General features: G+C 40.1%; 3 protein-coding genes across 4 annotated transcripts; 1 reads left to right on the top strand and 2 right to left on the bottom strand.

Moving 5' to 3' along the window:
- Positions 1–66: 66 nt before the first annotated feature.
- On the top strand, positions 67–5,200 carry LOC109469420 (cyclin-dependent kinase 20-like). The gene is made up of 11 exons (XM_019767932.1): positions 67–217; positions 724–824; positions 969–1,042; positions 1,257–1,296; positions 1,649–1,837; positions 2,624–2,745; positions 3,022–3,084; positions 3,398–3,449; positions 3,677–3,748; positions 4,257–4,412; positions 4,957–5,200. The coding sequence occupies exons 2-11, from the start codon at positions 750–752 to the stop codon at positions 5,134–5,136; spliced, it is 1,023 nt and encodes a 340-aa protein (XP_019623491.1). The 5' UTR covers positions 67–217; positions 724–749; the 3' UTR covers positions 5,137–5,200.
- A 1,506-nt stretch (positions 5,201–6,706) lies between these two features.
- Positions 6,707–20,838, bottom strand: LOC109472276 (UDP-galactose translocator-like). Of its 2 annotated transcripts, none has more exons than XM_019771946.1 (5): positions 13,175–13,290; positions 11,468–11,687; positions 10,721–10,835; positions 9,736–10,418; positions 6,707–6,859 (listed from the first exon to the last, which is right to left on the bottom strand). In XM_019771946.1, the coding sequence occupies exons 1-5, from the start codon at positions 13,215–13,217 to the stop codon at positions 6,835–6,837; spliced, it is 1,086 nt and encodes a 361-aa protein (XP_019627505.1). In that variant the 5' UTR covers positions 13,218–13,290; the 3' UTR covers positions 6,707–6,834. The 2 variants fall into 2 exon arrangements, with proteins under 2 accessions (XP_019627505.1, XP_019627514.1); XM_019771955.1 differs by lacking the exon at positions 13,175–13,290 and adding an exon at positions 20,732–20,838 and having other exon boundaries at positions 6,709–6,859.
- Positions 20,839–21,501: 663 nt separating this feature from the next.
- Positions 21,502–22,779, bottom strand: LOC109472288 (basic salivary proline-rich protein 1-like). Its single transcript, XM_019771965.1, has 2 exons — positions 22,018–22,779; positions 21,502–21,795 (listed from the first exon to the last, which is right to left on the bottom strand). The coding sequence occupies exon 1, from the start codon at positions 22,774–22,776 to the stop codon at positions 22,099–22,101; it is 678 nt and encodes a 225-aa protein (XP_019627524.1). The 5' UTR covers positions 22,777–22,779; the 3' UTR covers positions 21,502–21,795; positions 22,018–22,098.
- Between the last annotated feature and the right edge of the window lie 278 nt (positions 22,780–23,057).

Here is a 23,057-nt window from a genome sequence, read left to right as displayed (position 1 = left end):
TATCTACAGAGTATTTTCTATTCGTGTCACCCCTTAGAGTCGAATGGCACGCCCGAAATGTAAGAAGGCATTCTGGGAAGCATAGTTTGTTGTCATGTTGGTTCTTCGGTTGTACTTGGCCTGAGAAAAGTTTAAAACCCATGACTAGGGAGAAACGTTACAGTTGTGACAACGACAAGACAGACAGTCAACACCGAACGTTCCAGGAATATTCCAGGTAAAACAACGAAGAGCTACTTTAACGTTACCTGGCAACGCGCCAAGCGATCAGTCCATAAGCTGCCCCCCTCCCCCATAATAACGTTACATGTTTGCAAATTTTTGTTTACATGTGGGATAACGAATGTAATCTTGCTATTAACAGATTTACTACCGCAGAAACCTTTCCTGCAGCGAGGTCGAAGATGTTTACTTGTAACGTTGCCTGTTGTTTTCTGTGCGTAGGGCGAAGTAACGATTACCAAATAATTGCATTTTATTTCTTTCCGAATATTTGGTAACAAATTTAACGTTAGAAGTCTAACTGTTTCAGTTTTCTTAAAACAGCATGAAAATTATAGTTCAGAGCTTCATAATAAAGCTTTGAACTATAATTTTCATGCTTGTTTTTATGTACCTAGCTGTATCTATTCTATATGCAATCTAGTTCTTCTTGTATTTTGATGCTAAACATTTTTTTATTTATCTTGTTTGATTTGTTATAATTTTTTTGGTTTTCACTAGTTACAGCGGGCCCAGCCTAATTGAAGATGGAACAGTACACTATTATGGAGAGGATAGGGGAGGGTGCACATGGCATCGTGTTTAAGGCCAAACATGTGGAGGTAAGTCAGCCACCTGTAGCTACTTTTTAGCAGAATATACTTTACAATACTGTCACTAACATATCACAAATGACTTTATAAACATTGGTTTTATTTGCTTACATCCATCACAAATTTTAACGGCTAACTTATTTGTCCATCTAGAGTGGTGAAGTTGTGGCGTTAAAGAAGGTTCCACTGCGGAGGCTGGAAGACGGCATCCCAAATACTGCTCTCAGGTATACAGTAAACTTCACACTTCACATAGAATACACGTATGCACTACATGAACAGTTTAATTTTGATTATTGAAAGTACTACTGAAATGCTATCCAATCGAATGCAAAATTGATAGATGTATATGGGCATAAGCTACATAGAAAGCAATCTATTTTCTACATTGTCCTTGCATATTCTAACTACTAGTAATTGTGTCATTTTCTCCTTGTACAGGGAAATAAAGGCTCTTCAAGAAATAGAGGAGAATCAGCATGTAAGTGCCTGGCTACATTACACTCTAAACTTGAACTTTAGTGGCCTGTGTTTACTCAAGCTCTCGGTTGAGAGTCAATGGTAATATTTGGGCCGGCCGGCCACTAGGAGTGCGATTTAGTCAAGCTAGAACTTTTGAACTGCAGTTTCGGCATCCAGATAGTCTGACACACGCATACCTACTGTACCTTACGTCCCGTGAATTCCTTAACTCATAATAAGGGACTGACCTAGGTGTTTTTAAATTTTCGTCTTGTATGTTTGTGAAAACTTGATAAAGATGATTTTAACCCTCTTAGCACTTCCTAAAGGTATACAACAGCTGATATTACTCCCTTTAACCTCTCCTGTAGGTGGTGAAACTGCGGGAGGTGTTCCCCCATGGTACGGGGTTCGTGCTGGTGTTTGAGTACATGTTGTCGGACCTGTCGGAGGTCCTCAGGAACTCCAACCGCCCGCTGACAGAGGCGCAGGTCAAGAGCTACATGATGATGCTGCTGAAGGGCGTGGCCTTCTGTCACGAGAACAACATCATGCACAGGGTGAGACGTCTGAGGCCTAGCAGGGCTCAAAATACTGGGTGCATGTGCACCTTAGTGCACCCGAATTTGGAGCTGTGCACCAATTCTTTTCTGTGGGTGCACCAGTGCACCCAATTATTTTCGTAGGTTTCCGTATGTAAAGATGTTAAATGTATAGTAGTATACATATTCTTAACATCGAAGTGTCAGAAAAATAATAAAAACATAGTTATCATACAATGTACTTTTCTTTCAAAATGAGACATAATTAGTTTTTGCTGACATTCTACTTATTTTATCTTATTTGGTGCACCCAAAATTTTTTGTGCACCCATTTTTTTAGGTTTCCCAAAAATGAATTTCGAGCCCTGCCTAGGAAAAAATGTTGCAGGCCTAGGATAATCCCTACCTACCGACAATACTTTTTTCAGGACTAAAACAGGAAACACAACATTTTTTTTCCTAGGCCTTAGGGTTGTTGACTCAGAAACTGAAGGATCTGGGTTCAAATCCCTAGCAGGCCTCAATGTTGTGTCATTGGGAACGGTACAAATTTTACAGCTGTTTCCTCATTCGAATCAGCAAAAAATGAGTACTTAGCTTCAGTTAGGGACGTCCTCTTGGATGGGACGTAAAGCTAGAGGACCCACATTTCAGGAGAGGCACACCTCAAGCACATTAAAGATCCCTCCTGACCACACTTACTGAAAAGAGTAGGGGTCCTTCCCAGTGCGAGTGGTTTAAACCTTTACAGTCCAGTCTTACACAGTGCACTGAGCTTTGTCCTTTTCTGTGCTGACTTTCTAGGACTTGAAGCCAGCTAACCTCCTGATCAGTGAGACTGGCCACCTGAAGATCGCTGACTTTGGTCTGGCACGGGTGTTCGCTAATGAAGATGGGAGACTATACAGTCACCAGGTGGCCACAAGGTACATACAACATGTATTTCAACCCTTCTTTTACGGCCTCTTTTATCATAGGCCCTTTTGTGTATACTTTTGTTTTGTTTGTACATGTGTTGTTCCATTTGTCTTTAGAATCAAATATTTTGGTGTCTGAAGAGACTGCATGGGTGATTTCATTTTTAACGGCTTTTGACACATATCGTTGATTGCTAAGAACTTCTATTTTGTGAACGTGTTGCCATTTGGACTTCAAAGGAAATGTTGTTTACCTTATCTTATTTTTTCATGTCACATCAAAAGGTGGTACCGGGCCCCAGAATTGCTGTATGGAGCAAGAAAGTATGAAGAAGGTGTTGATCTTTGGTGAGCATTTCTATCACACATACTGCAGCTGCTAAGTGTAATGTGTAGCTGTGTTATTAACTTTGGTAGATTGGTAACTTTGCCCATCTTTATATATCCTGTCTTGTTTAAGTCTTTAAAAAAATGAAAATCTTTTTGGCATCAAAATGGCAACAAGTTTATATTCTTACTGATATAGAGTAAGGCTATTGCAGAACAGTGGACATGCCAAGTACATGTTGTATGTACATGTACAATCTGCTAATGTGGAAAATATATAATGTTATACATGTGTATCGACTTTCTCTGTTTTGTTTGTTCTTTTTTCCTACAGGGCTGTTGGATGTATCTTTGGAGAACTGTTGAACAACTCCCCTCTATTTCCTGTAAGGCTTTTTGTTTCGTCCCATCAATACTTAAGATTAAAACATTACGTTATTAGACTAACACATCCCAATTGGAAGACCGTAGTTAATTTTAGTGACTGTTTATGATCTCAAACTACATGTATTTGAAATCTTTGAAAGATATATCTGTTTTCATTAGTCATTTTATTTTTATTTGATTGTAAATGTGAATATCTTTATTTTGCCTTTTGTGTCTTTTCACTCAGGGTGAGAATGATATAGAACAGCTATGTTGTGTACTGAGAGTGCTGGGAACTCCCAATGAAAAAATATGGCCGGTGAGTCATCTCATCTTGTACATTTTTAGTATATATTTAGAAATATATAACTAACATCAGTTTTATCTCAAACTGCCCATATCTATACTGATGAGAGAAGGGAACTTTTAAAAAGAGGCGAACAGACAAAAACATTACAGAGAAGGTGGTTAACCCCTTTCATGTTGTTTGCAATTAGCTGTCAGACAAGCATTTTGCTTATTAATAACTTAGCCTTCATCACCTAAAGAAGTGATGGGTGTTATCTATCAATTGATTAGTCAGTCAGAGTTTGCTATGAAAACTACAGTCATTGTTCAATTCTATATTTGTGAGTAAGGTCACGTGTCTGTTTTGAAGTGATTGGTCATAAATAATCCTGATGAAGGCAACAGTGGTTGTTGAAAATTTGCTCTCTGTGTAATCTTTGGGTTGGAATAAAGTTCAACGTTTTACTATGATTACTACCTACACTAAATGAACTTTCATGATACATTGTCCAAATTTAATTCTTTCCCCCTATTCTCAGGGCATGTCAGAGTTACCAGACTACAATAAGATCACCTTCCCAGAGAATCCCCCCATCCCCCTGGAGGTGGTAGTGCCCGACGCCTCCCCCCAGGCCATTGATCTGCTGAAGAGGTTTCTAGTCTACCCCTCCAGTCAGAGGGTGTCAGCAAAGGAGGTCTGTTTGTTATATATTGTATCGTTTAACCAGAATTTGGCTGAAATGAGTGGAAGAGTTTATGTGACAAGTCATGACTGTGTTCGAAGATCCAAATTCTACAGTCCAGAGTTGGTGATTCACTAATAGATCACCCGGCCGGAAGCCTGGCACTAGTTGGGCAGCCTTGGCTGTATCTTCAACCAAAACAAATAAAGAGTTAGTTTTACAAATAATTATTGGGTCTTGAGGTTGATGACTTTGTAAAAATGCATAAATGCTACCAATGTTTGTATATACATGTACAAAAATGTATACTGGTTTGGGACCTCTTTTGTTTTCATTTGATACTTTTTAGCTAGCAATCAATATACTCTGATTGATAAGTAAACCTATCTTATAGCCCCAAGAACCTTCACATGTAAAATAAAAATGCAACTGTTTTAGTCACATGCAGCCACTCTCTCATTTCTTGAACTGCTGATTGCTATCCTCTCATTAGTTCATTGTCATTAGTTAATTTTCTATTAAAGCTGTAAATGTTGACATCTGCATCTCTCCACAGGCCCTACTGCATCCGTACTTCTTCACTGAGCCGTTACCAGCGCACCACTCAGAGCTGCCCATCCCACAGCGTAGCAGCAAGAGACACCGGCAGCGCGGACATGTGCACGAGTTTGACGTGGACGCTCCGCTGGCACAGTCACTCGTGGATCCAGACCTACTCGCCCCGCATGTTAGATAGGCTCTTCATTCTGTTGTTGTAAGCATGTCGGCAGAACGTGCTGCACCTGTAAAACCCATAATGTATTGTGCATAGCACTTATCGTTAGGCAGAACATCTCTTATAAGGTTGTATTTGTGCATATACCGGGGTAAGGTTGATATCTCGTCTATAGTTTCCAAATGTTATTTTGGAAAAGATGTCCTCTGCAACAGGCAAAATTCTAATGCAAGGTGACCAAACATCCAATGTAAATCATGAAAAATCAGGGTTTTGCGCAGGCGCAGTACGTTCTGCCTACGTGCTGTTGTTGTACGTATTGATATAATGTATGCCTATGGCTATACACATGGACTCTTTGTATACTAGTATATTAGATTCATATACTTTCACATTGGTTTTTAGTTTTAAGTAGGAAGGAAAAGAGTGGATTTTGTAGAGTTTTATACATGTATTTGAGGTTGAGCTAATTTATTGTACAGAAGTACATGTACATGTAATTGGAAATGCGTATTTGAGAGGCCACTGGAAGTCTGCAAATATAACACCACTGTAAAAGTTTACAGATTCACAGTAGTTGCAAGGGAATTAGGAACTGCTTTCTAAACACTTGCTAAATATGCATTGATGTAAATATACTCTTAAAATATCATTGTGATTTCAAAGTGAATCAGTTTTTGTTGATTCTGTGAGATGTTAGAAACTCGAGCCATTAGTTTCAGCCTTCTTCATCAGACTTTATTCACACGTGGATTGTAAAACATTGTGAAAAGAATGATAGAATCTAAACAATATAGATTAGCCAGATTAAGTGTATAAGAATACAAAGGCTTAACGGTCTTGTATGAAATAAAGATTTGTGGTAGATATTACATACCAGAAGTGATCTTGTTTTGAAAGTTAAAAGAACGTTAAAAATGTACACAAAAATCCTTTTTTTTTTCATGCCAGCTTTGTCCAGATTTTTCACTGCAAAGTTGTGAAAATGCACAATCATACACATTGCATCACACAGTAACTTGCAATCATTTGCTGATTTTGATATATCCTTCTCTAACACAATGAAAGAAATAAAACTTCACTTTGCACTGGTCGCAGCAACAAACTCATACGGGAAGCAAAGCACACAAAATATCAAATTTACACTGGCAAACAGTTACACTTGTATTCTAGCATTTGAATTAACACACAAACATATCAAAGGAAGTTTGTTACTCCAGAAAAGGAAAACTGACTCAAGATGTAATCACACTACAAAAATAGACACTGGTACAACATATATAATTCACTGTGTATATCACAGTCAAAATTTGGAAGATGAAAATATCAAGTATGATTCACTGCACTGACTAGATGTTTGATGAAAAAGCAATGACACATTCAAAACCTTGGAAAAGTCCAGACCAGAAAGGATCAGAGGAGAGAGAAAGTACTGGTAGTGCTGTGTAATACATGTAGTAGTGTCCAGCATTTAAGTAGAGGGTGAAGCTGTGCTGAGAAAATTATCAAAAAGAAAACGTAGACAAAAAAAATGAGAATAGACCGATCCCGTAGCCTGCCCTCCTCCGTCAAAATGTAAAATAAAAAAGCAAACATCACTGGTTGATCTGCTAATAATGGTGACGGACAGTCAGGATTGGTCTATTTGTATAAACTTGATCCTCCCTGGTCTGCCTCTAGTGTATGTTTGACAGGACAGGACTTCACACCGCCATGCAATCACTCTGCCTTCTTTGACTTAGGCCTGCAGCAACAAAAGACGGAAATTTCTGTAAGTTTAACAGTATCTGCGAAATGATGCATAAGTCTAGCCCAAACTAAAGCACAGCAAAAACAAACTTGAAGGCAGTGCAGTTAGAAAGCTCAATAATTAGTGAGTCATGAATATTAAAAATGCGTACTAGCTACTTGTCATTATCAAAACTGTCATGCATGCATTATCATTTTCATTTGATTTAAACAATCACATTATGTGGGGAAATGAAATGAAATGTTAATTTAAATGTGCAGGACATTATTTTAGGAATAGAATGTGATGTAAGTTGTTAGATGATGGTTATTCGTGGTGAAAAATGGGATGAGAATAAATCACTTCTACTCACTTTGTAGCATTAATAGCATGCAGCAAGCAGGTATTGCGATCCATGCAAGCATCCAGAAAAGCATCCAGTGTCAAATTTAAGATGTTATTCATGACAAATCATTTATGAAGGAGGGTGTGACTTGGCGGAACAATCAAAAGTCATGGTCAAAGTGTTGTCTACAACAGTTTATTCATTTCATTGCTGTCCACTTTCTGTAAGGGCCCAGTCACATACGTTGTGCGATCATTGTACGATTTCGAACCGAGGGCGTTTTTCTGACGGTCGCGCATGTGACTTACACATTTCAACTGTCTTGTCATGTAAAAGGCTGTCTTAGATTCTCGTCAACTGTTGTTTCTGTCACAGCCTGCTTGGAAATGCCACAGCATCAAAATCATGCAACAACCCACAACGAATGTGACCGCGTCATAACCCGCACAAATGTAATTCAATGTCCGCTTTGCTGCCTTTTTTCAAGTTCAACAGATGTAGAAAGGGAAATGTGTTCTAGCGAAGGTTTGACCAATGCTTTGTAACTATACAATAACATCATAACGTTTGAATTCTAACTGAAATAGGCATAAAAGAATTGTATGGGAGTAATTAGACATTTCTGCAGGTTAAAAACAAAAGGAAAGGTTAACAAATGTGTAGGAGTTTAAATTGTGCGAATTGTTATAAGCTTTCCACATACACACAGTCCATTTTGGTGCTGTCTGCATTTTTTTTTACCCAAATCAAAAAGAAAAAAATGGAGGGTGATCTCATAATGACTAGACAACTTGATTTAAAACTTTTCAATTACATTACACATAATAAACTTACCATAAAACCAAATATACACACTGCTTCGGACGTAACGTATATAACTGTCTTCACAAAAACTGTGACTTCTGCATATCATAACAACTCAACGTTGCTCAATATATACATATCTCCTGGAGACAGAAGGAAATTAAAATCTCTATACACCTTACTGCCCTGAGGTCTTCATTAAGTATCGTAGCTACACACACACGCGCTACAACTACCTGCACCGAAGGCCTATGCCTGAGGCGTTACCAAAAAATCGCCTAATAAGGTTGCAAATAGTAATCTCCAAGCAGATCCTATGGTGGCAAGACAGTATCCATTGGCCAGAGGAGTGACCTAGTGGATACTGTCTTGCCACCATAGCATATGCTTGGAGGTTAGCAAATATATAGGCTTCCTTAGACCCCCCATCCCCAACTTCAAGAAAAATACGTAAAAGGTAAATCAGGTCTTCACTAAAGGAGGATCTAGGAAAAGATATCAACTTATTCATTTGTGACCGACTGATCATTCCCTGACTTCATTGCAAATCTATTTAACCTTCTCCCTGCTACATGTATAACCTCTTGGCACCAAAATTGGTTAAAGGATTAGGCAGCAGGTAGGAGGTTAAACTGGCCCGGTTTTCTACCATCGTACCCTAAATCGTTGCAGCTCAGCTGCATGTTATACATATCATTTAAAATGACAACTAATACCTGTATACAATTCTTCTATCATGATACCAACAATATGTTACATACAGACTTTTCCACAGTTTTCAGAAGTTTTTCCTTTTAAACCCACCATATTCTGATACACATTTAGCTCTCTTCTTCCCACTGGAATACTATAATTTTAGATACATGTAATACGGTGATTGTCAACAGACATCATGATTCACTTTATCGAAAAGAAAAAAATTAGTTCATAATTCTAAAATTCCAAACTTGTAAATTTTGAATGTCCTTCTGTCAGTGAGGGACCTAAAAAGAAGAATAGAACTAAAGAAGACCATGAAAAGAGCTATGCTTTTGAAAACAACAATGAAACAGTGAGCGTTTTGCTGATTTATAGTTATCAGTTAACACTACACATAGCTTGGAAATTCAATTCAGTTCCCTAAATTACCTGTTTGTCTTTCTTAACTCAAATACTTCAATTGAGTATTTATAAATACGTAATTCCCTGGAATGATGATGATAATGATGAAATGCCAATCCAAATTTAATTCATCGCTGCATATATTTACAATCATTGAAAGCATAAAAGATGGATGTGTGTTGCTGTAGCAATAGACATGATTTTCTTGATTTCCTAAAAAGCATTTTTACTCTCCAGTGATTCGAAGCACCCACAATAAAAAGGCACACTCACAATTTGTAAGAAATTGCCATTTCAATCAATGTGATCAATCAAGATAGATACAAATAGCACATCGGCAGAACGTACTGCACCTGCACGAAACCTGTAATGTATTGTGCATAGCACTGCGGCAGAACGTCTCATATACATGTAAGGTTGTATTCACGCATATAAGGTTAACATCTAGTCTGTAGTTTCCAAATACTGTGTTGGAAAAGATGTCCTCTGCAACAGGCAAAATTCTGATGTTGACCATCCAACGAAAAAAACAGGGTTCTGCACAGGCGCATTACATTCTGCCGACATGCTGATACATGTATGTTAATAGTCTTTGCTCCATTATGACACACAAAACCTTCAAAAGAAAAAACACGATCACCCAGTTTCAGATATCTTGGTCGGGAGGCCCTTCTGTCCGTCATGGTTTGTAACAGTCGGTCGCGAAGGACGGCCATACAGGTAGATGGAAAAGATGACTAACGATGCTCCGAAGGCGAACTGTGCCGTGATGTGGAAGCTGAAGAGGTACACCGACGCGATGCACGAGAGAATGATGGAGAAGGAAGTGGCAAAGCCTTTGAGGATGTTGTCTGCGTACTTGACAACCACTGCGACCAAGAGGCCGCCGAAAGCCTGCATGCACACCGTCATCCACGTCACCCAGTTGTAGGCGTAAAAGAAGCCCTTTTCGGAGACGCCGGCCCCGTCTTTTGTCCACATGGACACCAGTCCAAGGAGGATGCTGAAAAAGGCCAGCTGGATGTTTCGGATCCAGACCGACGCCACTGAACCTTTCAGGACTTTCTCGAAAAACACCCCAGCAAAGCCGGAGGATATACACGACACGACCACAGCAATCAACCCAAGGAGAGGGTTCTGTTCGGTTTCTACTTTCTCCCCCGTCGCCTTTCCAGAGCTGGTGGCGCCGGTAGACTCCAGCTGGACGGCAGAGACGCCGGCAAACAGCAGGAACAGCGAGACCCACTGCAGACGGCTGATGCTCTTCCCCAGCATCACGATGGAGAACAGGGCTGTGGTCATGATCTTTAACTGGTAGGTCACCTGGAAACATATTTTTTCAAATATAAGACCACAGTTCTGTCATTAGAAAACAACATGCTTATGAAAGTATCACCTTTTCAAATGTATTTTCCAATTCATTTATGAAAAATAAACAAGTATCTAACTTTTCGAACAAATTTCCCAACATTATAAACAGACTTCCTTTTACTACAAAAAAATGTATGCATGTAACAGGAATGTTTCTCAAATATTTCTGGAACACACCCGAAAATAAAGAATGTAAATAACCCAGTTCTAGCTCATAAAATCAAAGGGCTGTGTCTTCTACTGAACACACCCACCTGGAAAGTTGCAGCAGACAGGTTGGAAATGGCCACATAAGCCAGGTTATTTTGCAGGGTGTAAACAAGTGCAGGAACAGCCATCTTTAAACTATCCATGGGATTCTGGAACAGCCTGTAAAGGGATATAAAATCATGGTCACAATCATGAAACTATGTGGTGGACAAGAACATGTGCATGATGAAGTAGCCATGATTGTTGAGCAAGATTTACATTTCACATTAATGAGAGATGAACTTTGATGCAAAGATCACAATTTCCAACCCATGGACAAGCCAGGCAGTTTATGGAATTTAACGAAAAGGATGATATAAAAGACAGAATAAACACAAGAAGGCTTACCAAAAACATAATAATGAGCACTATCTGTGCAGATTTTTTCAATCAAACCCAACCAGTCCAGGTTTAGAAATTTGACCACCTTGGGACAGAACAACCACCTGTTTCATTACCCATCCATAAAAGTGTGGGTCCAAATCACATTGTAGGAGGCCCCTACAATCAAACAGCCAAGTGAGAACTATGTACCACTAATACTTACTCTGTGTAGAGGTGCCCGGTACAGGCCCTGAAGCCCATGTACTGACACATGATGATGATGATGAGGACACAGCAAAGCAGTTTCAATAATGTACAAACTTTGCCCAGTATTTATGTAGATGTAGCTGTAAACTTTAGCTTGTTTCTTGGTTATCAAAGACCCTTTAAGCCCCTGATATATAGAGTAATACACCACTAGTACTCACTCTTCATACAGGTGCTGGGTACAGGCCCTGAAGCCCACATACTGACACATGATGATGAGGACACAGCCCAGCAGTTTGAACACCTCCGCCATCACCACTGCGGTCGTGGAGAAGAACATGTCTCCGGGCATGGTGCGGGCGTAGCGCATCGTCAGGATCAGAGAGGCGTTCTGGACAACCAGGATCACCAGGCTGATGTACTTCATCTTGGCAGCAAAGCCTGGAGACACACAAGCACAAAGTTAGATCAGGAAATACAAGTATTCATGTGAGCATTATGAGCTCTGCATTCCCACATGCAGTTTGCAGAAAAAATATTCCGATTGCAGGCAATAATGAATACATCTTGAATGAGTTAACTGCATGGATTATCTATTTCGCACACACAAGAAAATAGGAAGTTTCTAAGCTTCCTGCCCTTCTATAGCTACATGTAGGTGCCCACCCCAATGCAGAGAGTTGAGATATTTGCCATGTAATTCATTCCAGTGTGGAAGTAGGCTACTTGCCAAGTGTGTGATGTAGACTCGACTAGGGGTTTGGCAAACTTTAAGGAGTGGTCTTTATTTCCATCTTACATACAGGGGGGTCAAACCTTATATGTGGGCCCGCAAGCCCTTTTCCGTAGAGCGTAATCAGCCGTTTTAATTCTACGTAGAGCGTAGACGGACCGCTCTAATATTTTTGCGTAAAGTGTATTCAGCATTTTAATTCTACGTAATGCGTTGTAGCCACATGGAATTTATCGTAAAGCGCAATCGAGAGGTTTCCGAATTCAGCGTAGAGCGTTGTCGGGACCCCCCCTTGCAGGCCCTCATATATGTCTTTAGGGCATTTAGACTGTAGGAAGTGCAAAATGATTCTACAATCTCTTACTTGGACCTGTGTTTTGATTGTGATGATAAATGTTAGGTGAGTCAAGGTCAACTTTGCCACTTTGTCTCATATTACTAGTATACTGCAGACATTATCTCTCTGGTGTTGTTTTCAGCTAAAAGCAGCGAAGTCTAAGAGAATAACAGAATCAGACCACAGCCTTTAAAATCCTTTCTTTGTTAACCAAAAGGCCTCAGGATATACCAAAAAATTAACATAGTTTTCATAATTTGCCATATTACTGGCCTTCTGATATGAGAAGCCTCTTACAGTTGAGTATCTTTCAGCACTATATTTTGCTGTCCAGTTATAAAATGTTACATATGCAAGAATTTCCACTTTGTAACTAGTCTATTGTAAACTGTTTTTATTTGAATGCCTACATTTATTAGGACTTAAAATGATGTAATCTGTATCTTCGTTAGATATTTTGTCTGACCCTTACATCTTCGAAATTCCCTTGCAAGTTGAAAAGCTTCTCATGAATATTAAATGTTCAAACAAACCTAATTGTCACACTTCAGTTGGTCAGTGTAAAAGGTTAAACTCATTACAAGCATATACTTGTGCTAACTTACTTTGTTGGTTACTGTGCTTACTAGATACTTTGAAATGTTGACTGAGCAAAGTATAAGAAATTAACTCCTAAAACACTATTTGACTTTATACACTAGCATAAAATATTTATCTCTTTTACATATTAGCATACACAAACCATGGTGAATACAATGTAATACTAGTACTCGTCGAGCAGCATTGTAAAGAGTACTAATTAAGTCTTGTTTATCTCTTAGTAGTATATCCTCAAGAAAAATGACAAAAAACAAATACCTTTGCTGTAACAAAATGAAGAAAGTGCAGAGAAAATCCTCATTTTTGTCACAGACAACTGCCAAGTCTTCCATTAAAACAGACTAATACATTTCGAGGTCATTCGGGGGGAGTAGGCCTGGTTTGCAGTCGTCATAACGAGGTCACCTATTGTGTTCAGCCTACGTCAAACTTCATTTCTGATGTAAGGAAACTCGACCTCATTTACGGGTCAGAGTTCAGCTGTAACAGAGCTGCACTATAAGCTGCAGGTGTTGCACTATAAGTCTTACACCTCCAGTTTCACCCACTTTTTACTTTATCTTTTTATCATAGTGGGCACAATATACATGTAGGTTTTATAAATGTATTGAAAAGCCTATTATACACTATATATGTAGGTTTTATAAAAGCATTTAAAAGCCTGTTTATCATTCACTATATACAGAGCTGCGTTGCACTATAAGCAATAAAAATATTATGTCGCCAGTTTGATATTCTTAACTTCACCTTTTTATCATGGCGTAATACAGTATTTATAAAAGCATTTAAAAGCCTGTTTATTGTGCACTATCAAGTATGTACTGCAGCTTTCATAAAAGAAATTAAAAGGATTTTAGTTAGGCAAATTCTTGCAGATGCTGTCTGTAGGAGAAAGACAATTTAGAAGCCAAGACCACCTTTGTACAGAGACTCTCAGAGTCTGCAGCAGCAAAAACAGGATACCCAAAACCACCACCAACAAGTTTGATAAGTGAACAGACCTGTGCTCAATCCCCCCAGTTTTTCCCATAGATTTGATGCCACCCGACATGACAGACACTTCACCGATTGCACCAAATCTAACAAGCTGCCTTCAGTAGTGCTGGAATCCTCTGTGAAATAGTTTAAAGGTGTTACGTTGATGAACGTTAGAGTCATCTAGGTAAAGAGAAATACAGAAAATTCTTACTCAGGGAACTGGATAGATTTTGAAAACTGTCAGTCACTGATTAAGGGGGCACACCCCAGTTTATTTGGCGTTTCTATTCGAAGCTGCACACCCTCAAATCTAGCGACCGTCTCTGCCGTCGAGTAGTTTGGAAGGATATCCCTTCAGCTACAAGACCAGCTGAGTTTGGTTTCTTCAACCTTTTTAAGTTTTGTAAAATCAACAGAAAAAAACATTATTTTCACTCCAAAATTAATGCACAAAATTGCGAATTTTCACGTAGGATAATCCCATAGAAAAAAATTTTCCGGCAGAAATGACTGATGCTGGCAGAAAGACCCAAACCTTGACTATACCCGAGTAAATTATAAAGAAAATTCTAGCACTGTAATTTTTTTAATCGTCCACAGCGCGAGGGGTGGCAAATCCGCTACTAGGAAGGCGCAGAGCGAAATCTAGGTCAAACGGGCGGATTACACTTGGCGCGCAAGGGTACCCGGAAGTAAGGTTCGGAGCGAAAAAAAATTTTTACCCCAAAATCACCATTTCTTACACTCTTCAGCCATGTTAATGTTTAATGATATTTCATGGCAGTTTATGAGAAATGTCACCTCAAACTTGGACCCTCAAAACCCTTTCGTCACTTTTTTACCACGGACTATCGTGGACCCCTGTCGCGGAAGAACTGGTGTGTGCACCGTTAAAAGTAGTAGATGCTACCTCAAACATCTGACAGTTTTCAAAGTCTATCCAGTTGCTTGAGTAACAATTTTCTTGTCTTCTTTTTAGACATTTACTATATTGTATAATGTCGTTGCCCATTTTGTTTGAAAGACTGCTGAGCAAACTGATGTAGATGCTGTGTTGTGTTGTAGTATGGCTGAAAGTTATTCTGGGAAGCAACCAAAATAATAATTATGGTGAAACTGGTGCCCCTGGTGAGACACATTTATTTTTAATAGGACATTTAAGTACATTTGCCTTTCAACTGTTAACATTGCAGTAGAGTAAAACAGGGTATTCGGACTTAGCTGCCCTGCCCGGTCCACCTAAACCGCTGCCCGGTCCGGTCCGAGGCCGCTAATGGGGGTTTTGCGTATCCCATGCGCCGGAGCAAGCATTTCGCTTTTTCTGCGTGCGGTTGCGCCCCCTAGCGCCCCCTAGCGGAAAGCACCGGAAATGCAACAGTACACACAGTTCACCCAATAAAATCTACTCCTTGTCAGCATCAAGTGCGTCCCAATTATGTTTTTTTTTTCACCAACTATTTACCCACTGATATTTCCACTGCAGAGTACTTAGTATGTCAATATGAGTTTGCCTTGAGAAGGATATTTACTTCCATTTAACAAAACAATTTTAGCATTTAGCAAAATTGCTCCACTTTCCAAGCAGAGATTTGTTTCTGGGGAAGATCGTCATATTTTTATAACTTATATATACATATATGCCGCTATGCCGCTAGTCGCAACCTGAAAGGACAAGGGGAGGAGTACTTCTTTGAGAAATGTGTTGAGGTCCCTCCCCGTGCCCTATTTTCCGTAATCTGTGAACAAGGGTGTCCAGCGCGCGCGCTGCTGCGGGACGAATCCAGTCAACCACGCATATCTCATTAGCATATCTCCATCTGACCGAACAGCATCACAACGTAGCAGATTATAAAAAAGTCATGTTTACTTATATAGTCAGTGTATAGACGTTCAAAATCAATACAATAAAGAATGAATTTGGTTTTCAAAATATTATATTATGTTTTATATTACCTTTACAAACATTTATAGATTTTGAGTTTTTCTTGTCATTATTTCCTTCTTACTTTTATGTTTGGATGCGATGCATTGTATCCTTCTGTTCGCGCCATACTTGTTTACAAAAGGACTGCCGATATTTTCTGATGTGTCATGTGAATAAAAAAAAATTTTGAGCCATAGCTGTAGATGCCTAGGCCAATTCTAATTCATAAGCGTCAGTCCGCCTTTACAATAAATCAAGGTTATAATCAAGAAAGACACAAAGAACTGCGAAACGATTTGAAGAAAATCGGTGAACTGAACAAAAGAAATACATAAACAAAAAATTAGCGACCTTACGCTAACGTATTCAAACATGTATTTCAATGCCGACATGCCGATTGAGTCGCCACAGCAGGATAGAAAAAAGCGACACATACTGTATATCGATGCTATTCATCGCTGAACTGTTTATTGTATTTGGAATAATGGAGTATCAATATCCGAGCATACTATTTGACAGACAAGAGGCAAAAATGTGTTGTTATTCGAGCCATATACGTTGGTATGTAACCTTTTTAGCCTTATTGGTGCCTAGGTATGAAAACCCACCCCAGAAGTCCGTCGCTGCAAGGTCGTGTACTAGTGTGGGTCATCATCTGACAAGGCCCTTCCCGGAGACAGGTTGCCATGCGGCCTGGTGGTTGCTATGCCATGACTGACAGCGGTGTGTCTTTGATTTCCTCATAGTTCTTCCAGTGGGCGTGGTCAATTCTCACTACGCATTGTTTGTTGTTTTTCATGCCTCCGTTCACGTGTGTTTCATATACGCGGGAAAATGGCGTGTAGAACGCCGAGGAAGGAGTGTATTGAAATTTTTCTCTCCACCGAACTTCCCCAAAATATCTGTGGGAAAGACTGCGACGTTAACTCTTGTATACATAGGAGGAACATTCTTGCAGGTCTTACTAGTGCTGGCTTCAAGCCATTGAACGTTTGATGTGGGGCAAGGAGGTTTAAAAGCACTTTGAGTGGGGCGCCTCTTTGAGCGCCGGCGACAAGAGCTTGAACATGTACACCTCAAAGAAATCCAAGCTTGGTGGCGCGCTGTGTTAAAAAAAGGCCGCAAGTTAGATAGACAGAGATATACTTTGATAAAACATGAATCTGAAAGGCTTGAAAGACTGCAATAATATCAAACACGGTTATATTGCAACAAGAATCTTAACCTCACGTCATCTTAGTTATGTAAAAAAATATGGACTTCAAAGTTACTAGTATGCAGTGAATATATAAGCAATTTTCTTAGCCATTCATAGCATCTAACCACACATTCGAAGAAGTTACCAATTAATTATATTTTAACACTACAAAATCTAAGGCAATTTAAAAAAGAAACTTACAATAAATATGAATGGATTTTATTACAATGTTGCCGAAAAAATACATTTTCCGTGCACTTGCTATATCGTTTTAACGAGTTGTAATATCCACGACATATGGATGCCATCTTTCTGACCTTTGCCCTTTGTTTTCCAATAAGGACCGTCAACGCGTCGCCATTTCGAGAGTGTTTCTAGCTGTTTTTAACATTTTACGGCCTCAAAGTTCATACCACAAGGGAAAGAATGTTATGCTTGTCATTTTCATTCGTATCACTTCTTCTGGCAACGAATCATTTTCCCGCCGCACTGCCGATACTAGCGTGCACGTGTTTTTTTTATCTTATTTGGTGATCGTCCCGCTTTGCTTGACGATGTAAACAGAGCTAGAGGTAGTCGAAGTTATTTACATTACATGAAAATTGCGTTGTAAAACACCAGTGGGATGTCTGATTTTCTACCATTGACAATGTTTTCTTTGTGGCGTCATAGCGAGATCGACAATTCATCGACTGTGCAGACAATAGGGACCAATTTATTAATAGCAGCTCAATCGATCCACGCCGCTCGGCCGAAGAAAAAGCGAATGACTAGCAAATCTACCGGGGAAATATGGGAGTTAATTCCCTAATTTGGAAAATTGGTGGCGCTGAGATAAGGACTGGGTGGCGCAGCGCCACTTCCCCATCGTGGAGGTCCCTGCAGCGCGCGGGGTATGTTTTTAATGATTACCACCAATAGTCTTACAAGCAATGCAAAAAGAATTATACATTTATACCACGTGGCACTGAGGTAAATATAATTATACGGGTTCAAAATTGTAATTGCAAATAGTTGGTGAAAAAAAAAACATAATTGGGACGCACTTGATGCTGACAAGGAGTAGATTTTATTGTGTGTACTGTTGCATTTCCGGTGCTTTCCGCTAGGGGGCGCAACCGCACTCAGAAAAAGAGAAATGCTTGGATACGCAAAACCCCCATTAGCGGCCTCGGACCGGACCGGGCAGCGGTTTAGGTGGACCGGGCAGGGCAGCTAAGTCCGAATACCCGAGTAAAACAAACTAGTAGTACAACGAAATAGGGATCTATTGACTTGATTTAACATAGCTATGCAATGCCTGTATGAAGCAAACCACTTCACATGTACACGTCATGAATACATTGAATCACCACCAAAGCTACCTGCATGCTACTACAAAAGCAGACTTGTACCAGCTGCTACAACACAAACACAGGCAACACCACACTCTGTACAGACAGGAGAGTACAATACTTTAGTCCAGAACAAAAGGGGTTTAAAATGCTCTTTCATGTACAGGTGGTTTTCAAACCAACATAAACATTGAAGAGGTATACTTTATTATAATAGCCCACAATAAAATAACAGGCCAAAGAATCTTGATAGCACCATTGGTACTCCAAAAGGTCAGGACCCATTGGAATGGATCAGTTAGTGGTACTTGAACCCCACTGTTACACTTAGGCCACACCAAGTAAATTTTATGGATGACATCCGCGCGCGCATTGATTTTGGCCTGTTCCTAGAAAAAAAAACAAGAAATTCCGCTTCCTGTAACTATGACCAAAGAGTCACGACAGTGCTGCAAATCGTTAGATTGACGTGAAACCCGTAACGCGAAAAGGGTAAAGAGCAAAAATGTGATGAAAGAAACAGGACAGGACAACAACTGCTGTTCCACATGATTTATTGCTATTTTGATGATGAATGAAAGACTTCTTGCTTGTTACACTGTCACCACATTCAATTTGTGTCCTAACATTTGACGTCTCTTAGTATATTTCTAATCTAGGAATCTTGTTTTTTAGGGCCCTTCTTGTTTTTTTTTCGCCCTCTCGCATTAGATTTAGGGTCTCTAAAGGATGTCATCCATAAAATTTACTTGGTGTGGCCTTATCTCCATTACAGCTTCAATAAATTATAGGTTCTTGTATTGCTGTTTTGTTATGTGGTAAAAGAGAAGTAGTACAAGTAGTAGTACTCCGGTAGTACTAGTTACAGCAACTGCAGATATTGCTTATTTGAAGAAAAATATACTGTATTAGCTCTTTATATTTAGTGATTAAAATAAACTTAAGTATGTTGATTTTCGTTCTATACCCTTTTCTTTCTTGTAATATGTTTAATAGTCGTTGCCATACATTGTAACACGCACATTGTCATGCAATAAACTTATAAAGTTCTTCTTTAAAGAAAAAGTAGTGAGTTGTATCTTGAGTAGTGTTGTCATAAGAAAGTTGACTAAGTATGGATTTCTATCATTTACGACTTAGAACTTTGTTTTTTCCCCTCTTTAAGTTTTGAGTCATTTGCTACATATTTATGACTAAGGTTCTAATGTGTTTTAAGGTGTACATAGCAAATCTGTCCACATTCTTGAAGATACTGATACTGTAATTCCCATTATGTTCATGGTAGCAAAATTTCACGGTCTGAGTAAAATGGAGGTGTTCATGGTGGTGGCAGGTGCAGGAAAAAGAAGGTCAGTGATTGATTTGTTAGCAATAATATTATAATGATAAGTTTGTGGTACAGAAGTGACCGCAAAAACTGTGAACATAAAAGTACAATGAAAAAATCAGGAATTACAGTAAGACAAAAGAGGCAAACAACACAAAATAAGCACATTAAACCTCTTGTGAGCAGCCCTGCATGAGCCGTTGTTATCTACTCATCAATAGTTGACATGTTAAACAAACACTTAAATAAGTGTAACATTAACAGGATACAGGTTTCACTATATGTAGTGTGTGTGTTACAAAAATATTCCTTTGTATGTACTCGTTGTAATTTTATTTATTTATTTCAAATGCGAACAGCACATTACACAGACTTACAGGCAGCAAGGCTGATATACGTGAGACAACATAGGGAACAACGATTAACATTACATATGATATATACACAGTTACACTCGCTGTAAACTATAACGTTAACCTTGGTACATCCTTGACTAGCATGAAACATGGGCAGGCTGTTCTAACATCGAGGGCCTACACAAGCCAGATCCTTTAGGGTACGGAGCTGAAGAGCTGGCCTGTGTAGACCCTGGAGACTGTGTGGCTTCCAGGCTAAACCTTTACGATCCCATTTCCAACTATATGATCCGCATTTGTTGTCTGATAAAGTCAAACCGGATTTCAAGAATCGAGACAAATTTCCAGGGAGGTCATTCCAACGCCCTTGATTACTGTCTGTGGCTATGGAGACACAAGACTTCTATTCAGCTGACGCCTGCTTTACAAACATAACTTTTAAAGTTTAACGTTAACGTTGCACCTGTACTGCGTCATTCCAGGATATCCTAGCAACTTCATTACCAGCAAGAGGGGCGTATGCAAAAAAACTTTTTATAAGGTCGACTGCACCGATTTCACTTTTACGACATAACGCAACGTTTAAACAACTTCCGACGGTCATAAAGAATACATATCAATCTAAGAAACACGCTTTCATGGCTTATATCGTGATTAATCGTCAAATATGAAGGAAAATGGAAGAAAAGACCGCTAACCTCCTTGCTTTCCGTTGTCGGATGCCATGTTGGCAGTTTCTTGTGACGCTCTGACCTTTTAACTAACCTTTGACCTACGACCTTGCAAACAGAACTGGCGCGAAAAAATGACACGTCCAACCGGATATTACAAAATAAACAAAAGGCTGAGGAGTTGGGACAATCAAAATGGGGACAAACTGTTTTAAGTAGTCTGTACAGTACATTTCACACAGACAGACGGTTACCGGGTATTCATTTGATTAACTAGTACTAGTAGTAGTTCTATTGCCAGTATTGGTCCCAGTTTTCTGTAGAGTGGAAAAAGGCCATATCTATGTGAAAGTCCTTGAAAAATGCAAGGTGACATTGTTGAGTTGAGTATTGGATCTTGTTCGGGTGCCTAGAAGTTGCCAGTATAAACATACCATGCGTAAATAATACCAGAAAATGTTGCGGGGAATGACGTCACGTATGTCAAATGTTGGCGTATTGAGACGGGTCGCTAGATGGCGCATGGTAACGTTACTAGTTCCAAGGAATTAATCAGTATATTGTATGAAATAATTCTTACAAAAGGCGTACTCTTACGAGCAACAATACTAATATTTTCCCTGTTCTTGAAGACAAAAGTTCATGTGTCGATACACTAGGTTTAATATTTATTCAATCCTGATAAATAAGGACCGAGTTTTCAATGAACTGACAAGTGGCAATAGAACATGTTTTTGTGGACGAAAACTTGGCATAACCTTATATTTTTAAAGAAAAGAAGTAAGGCAAGAGGTTACTAGGTTTTAAGCAATTTATTGCAAAATTCCTGTACATCACACCAACATACATAATGCCACAGAGGCACCGCCTCTTTCCTCATTGTGTATCTTTTTACAACTTTTTACAGTAGAAAGTATCCGATACAACAAAAACTATGATGACTCTCAAATACGAACCAGCGTTAACCTATTACCAAAACCAAACAAGTAGCCTGAAACATTTCACTTTAACAGGGTTAGCTGTCTTCTACATTCATGCATCTATATTCTGACTTCTAGAAGTTCTACAATCATGGTGACAGACAGACAGTATACTGTGCTGCCTACATATACATATAACGATACATGTACATATAACGTTATGTACATATATACATTAGGACCATCTATACGTGGTTAACAAAGGATATTTCTTGGTTTAGTGAGGGAGGTACATACGTGCAAGCCAAACGCATCCAAAATCCATTTATAAATGTATAAGACTAACATCTCTTATATTTCAATCATCAAAAATAGAGACATCTTTGGTCAGTAGCAATTTACGGTAAACGCATCTTTACTATCAGCTTTTAGGACATCGCTATGCTTGAATCGTCTATAGCGAATCTAGATCGTTTAAGGATAGAAGAAGGGTTCACCATCGTAATCGGTTTCGGGAAATCCGGGAGGGCCTCCGCTTTCGGGTACCTCAGGGTGGCTCTCTGGTACTTCCGGCGGTGGGAGGCTCTCTGGTACTTCAGGGCGGCTCTCTGGCACTTCAGGTGGAGGGAGGCTTTCGGGTACTTCGGGACGGCTTTCGGGTACTTCGGGACGGCTTTCGGGGTACTCGGGACGGCTTTCGGGGTACTCGGGACGGCCACCGGGGTACTCGGGACGGCCACCGGGGTACTCGGGACGGCTACCGGGGTACTCGGGACGGCCACCGGGGTACTCGGGACGGCTACCGGGGTACTCGGGACGGCCACCGGGGTACTCGGGACGGCCACCGGGGTACTCGGGACGGCCACCGGGGTACTCGGGACGGCCACCGGGGTACTCGGGACGGCCACCGGGGTACTCGGGACGGCCGCCGGCTCCGGGACGCTCGGGACGGCCACCGGGACGCTCGGGACGGCCGCCGGCGCCGGGACGAAGACCAGCCAGACGCTGAAGGAGCCTCTCGATGCCTTCTGGCGTCTCGCGTCCATCGAAGAACCGCTCCAGCATGCCGACGAGTCGGTCCACCACGTGAGGGGGAGGGCCGTGGCGACCATGGCCAGGGCGAGGGCGGGGTCTGGGGGACACGTCCGGCATGCCTCCTTCCGAAGGTAGAGAACCCGGGTCACTGTCTACGCCATCAAGGTTACCTGGTGGTCAAGTCAGTAAAAAAATGATTTTAGAACACATGTATTACGATTAAGCCATAGCCAATGTAGACTGACTGACTGGAGGAGGTTACGATAAAAGCCTAGTTTAGAATACGTGATGTACATGCTGTTCTATTCTAAATGTCATGCATTACCAGTCTGGCCATCCTCTTTGGCGCTATGCCTGTAAAACAAAGTTAGTTCGCTTCGTTTTTCATAAGTATGAAA

Source organism: Branchiostoma belcheri, unplaced genomic scaffold (assembly GCF_001625305.1).
Source record: "Branchiostoma belcheri isolate BF01 breed outbred unplaced genomic scaffold, Haploidv18h27 scaffold10, whole genome shotgun sequence".
Lineage (NCBI taxonomy): Eukaryota > Metazoa > Chordata > Leptocardii > Amphioxiformes > Branchiostomatidae > Branchiostoma > Branchiostoma belcheri.
This window is presented reverse-complemented; position numbering and strand designations above follow the sequence as displayed.

Excerpts from the sequence above, each read along its gene's own strand:
- LOC109469420 (XM_019767932.1), top strand. The coding sequence starts at position 750 with ATGGAACAGTACACTATTATGGAGAGGATAGGGGAGGGTGCACATGGC. Across the intron at positions 1,838-2,623 it reads AGAACAACATCATGCACAGG|GACTTGAAGCCAGCTAACCT; the intron begins GTGAGACGTCTG and ends CTGACTTTCTAG. Across the intron at positions 3,450-3,676 it reads ACAACTCCCCTCTATTTCCT|GGTGAGAATGATATAGAACA; the intron begins GTAAGGCTTTTT and ends CTTTTCACTCAG.
- LOC109472276 (XM_019771946.1), bottom strand. The coding sequence starts at position 13,217 with ATGAGGATTTTCTCTGCACTTTCTTCATTTTGTTACAGCAAAG. Across the intron at positions 11,688-13,174 it reads TTCATTTTGTTACAGCAAAG|GCTTTGCTGCCAAGATGAAG; the intron begins GTATTTGTTTTT and ends GTGTGTCTCCAG. Across the intron at positions 10,836-11,467 it reads ACCCAGCACCTGTATGAAGA|GCTGTTCCAGAATCCCATGG; the intron begins GTGAGTACTAGT and ends ATCCCTTTACAG.
- LOC109472288 (XM_019771965.1), bottom strand. The coding sequence starts at position 22,776 with ATGCCGGACGTGTCCCCCAGACCCCGCCCTCGCCCTGGCCATGGTCGC.